The sequence below is a fragment of the Nanorana parkeri genome, unplaced genomic scaffold, assembly GCF_000935625.1.
Source record: "Nanorana parkeri isolate BGI_ZX_2015 unplaced genomic scaffold, ASM93562v1 scaffold1717, whole genome shotgun sequence".
NCBI lineage: Eukaryota > Metazoa > Chordata > Amphibia > Anura > Dicroglossidae > Nanorana > Nanorana parkeri.
Genome location: NW_017307985.1, coordinates 275,163 through 276,878, shown reverse-complemented (window position 1 = coordinate 276,878; position 1,716 = coordinate 275,163). Strand labels below are relative to the sequence as shown.

The window sequence follows — 1,716 nt, the reverse complement described above, 5'->3', positions numbered from 1 at the left end:
GGAGCAGACAAAATCTGTAGCAGCTGCGCATGGCAACCAATCAGCTTCTCTGGGTTTTTTTTTCCAAATCTTAACTGAACAAAGAAGCTGATTGGTTGCCATGCGCAGCTGCTGCAGATTTTGTCTGCTCCAGTTTTGATAAATTCCCCTCAAGGTGCTTCCAGAATTCAGGTAGGTGTAAGTCCGTGACCCGCAGGTGTGTCTGGCTGAGCCGTTCAGGGGACAGAAACATCAGAGCAACGTACACAGTGCAGCACGCACCATCTCAGCAGCTGGATGCAGAGACAATGAGCAATCTGGAAAAACCCAAAACTCCCCCCGTGCCCCAACTACTTGTGGGTGGAGATCTGCATCTGGCCATAACATCAGCTCCCGGCAACGTCACATTTCAGTAATGCTGACCGATTTCTTCCCGACAACCAATCAAGAGCCTTCCTTCACTACTGCTGGGGCAGGTGGGACCATGAAAGGGAGGAAAATTGAGAGTTTTACCCCTTGTGTGGCGCTTAACAGAGGTACGGGGAAAATGTGGAGGAAGGGGGGCAGTACTTGTTAGGTACACTGGTTCGCGCTTGTGGTGTGGTGGGTGTAAGTACGGGGGGCGGGGGTTGGTGGCGTAGGTGTGCGGCTTCCGTTCTGTCTGGACCGGGGTGTCCAACACGTGTGCTGTAGGGAAACAAAAATTGGAGACGGAAGCGCCACTACCTAGCGCAATAAATGTGGTAGAGTGGGGTGTAGGCGTAAGAGTTGTACTCACCTAAGGCTGGGTGAGTATTCGCTTGTAATCGTCCTGTGGTGGTCAAGCGGATGGGGTGGAGTGGTAGTGGTAGTAGTCCCTCTTTTTCAGGGTGGCGTGGTGTTTCGACCCAGTAGGCAAATGGGGATACAAACACGAGGGGGTGAGGTATGCAATGGTGGGTGAAAAAGGGTTGAGCTTCTGTAACTCACCGTGGGGATAGTGGAGGGCGACTCTCAACGATGACGGCGCGGCCTGTGTGGTGCCTGGGCGGTGGGCCGTGGAGTGGTCCTCGAGAGTCCTGGCATGGGTGGCCTCCGATGACAGGTGCTGTGGAGTGGTGGAGCGACGGGAGGTCCTAGATGGTCCTAGATGGGGGAACTGAAGAGCGGTTGGAGGTGCCGAAATGTTCAGTCTCAATGGCGGAGAATTCACGTTGGGGCTTTCGGGCAGGACCATGAAAGGGAGAAGCCGATTGGTTGCTGGTGGACTAGGTCGCCCAGAAGAAGGGACTCTGCGCGGCCCCGAAACGTTGGCTGATTGACGATTTCATAAAAAGTGCTTTACTTCTTGCACACATCGAGTGCTGGTGACTTCTATTATGGCTTCTGGTGGAGGATGCTGGTGGAGGATGCTGATGGAGGATGCTGTCCCTGGCGCTGGCCTTTCGGTTCAAGGGGCTGGAATAAAGAAAATACACTCACCTGATCCTCGGTCCTGCAGGGGGTCAAGGTTCACCTCCCTCCCCCAGCGGCAGTGGATGTCCCTTCGGCATCCTCACATCTAAATGCAAGTGAATGGGCCTGCATAAGACATGATGACTACAGGGGTCCCTAAAACACAGAAGCCTGGGGAGACGAGGCTGCGGAAACTGGTCCAGCAACCAGGTGGCACCGACGATCAGGCGAGTATATCTTCTATACATTAGCCCCTAGACCAAAACGAACACTTAAAGGAGAACTATGAGGGGGGGGGGGGGG

The 1,716-nt window shown here is 54.3% G+C and overlaps 1 protein-coding gene across 1 annotated transcript in view; it reads right to left on the bottom strand.

Annotated features, from left to right (window-relative positions):
• The window catches only part of DGAT1 (diacylglycerol O-acyltransferase 1), a 20,310-nt gene that overhangs the window by 8,238 nt on the left and 10,356 nt on the right, over positions 1–1,716 (bottom strand). Inside the window, exons 8-9 of the mRNA XM_018571264.1 lie at positions 949–1,066; positions 758–790 (exon numbers count right to left, since the gene is read on the bottom strand). Of these exons, the coding sequence (XP_018426766.1) occupies positions 758–790; positions 949–1,066 (151 nt within the window). The remainder of the gene's footprint in view (positions 1–757; positions 791–948; positions 1,067–1,716) is intronic.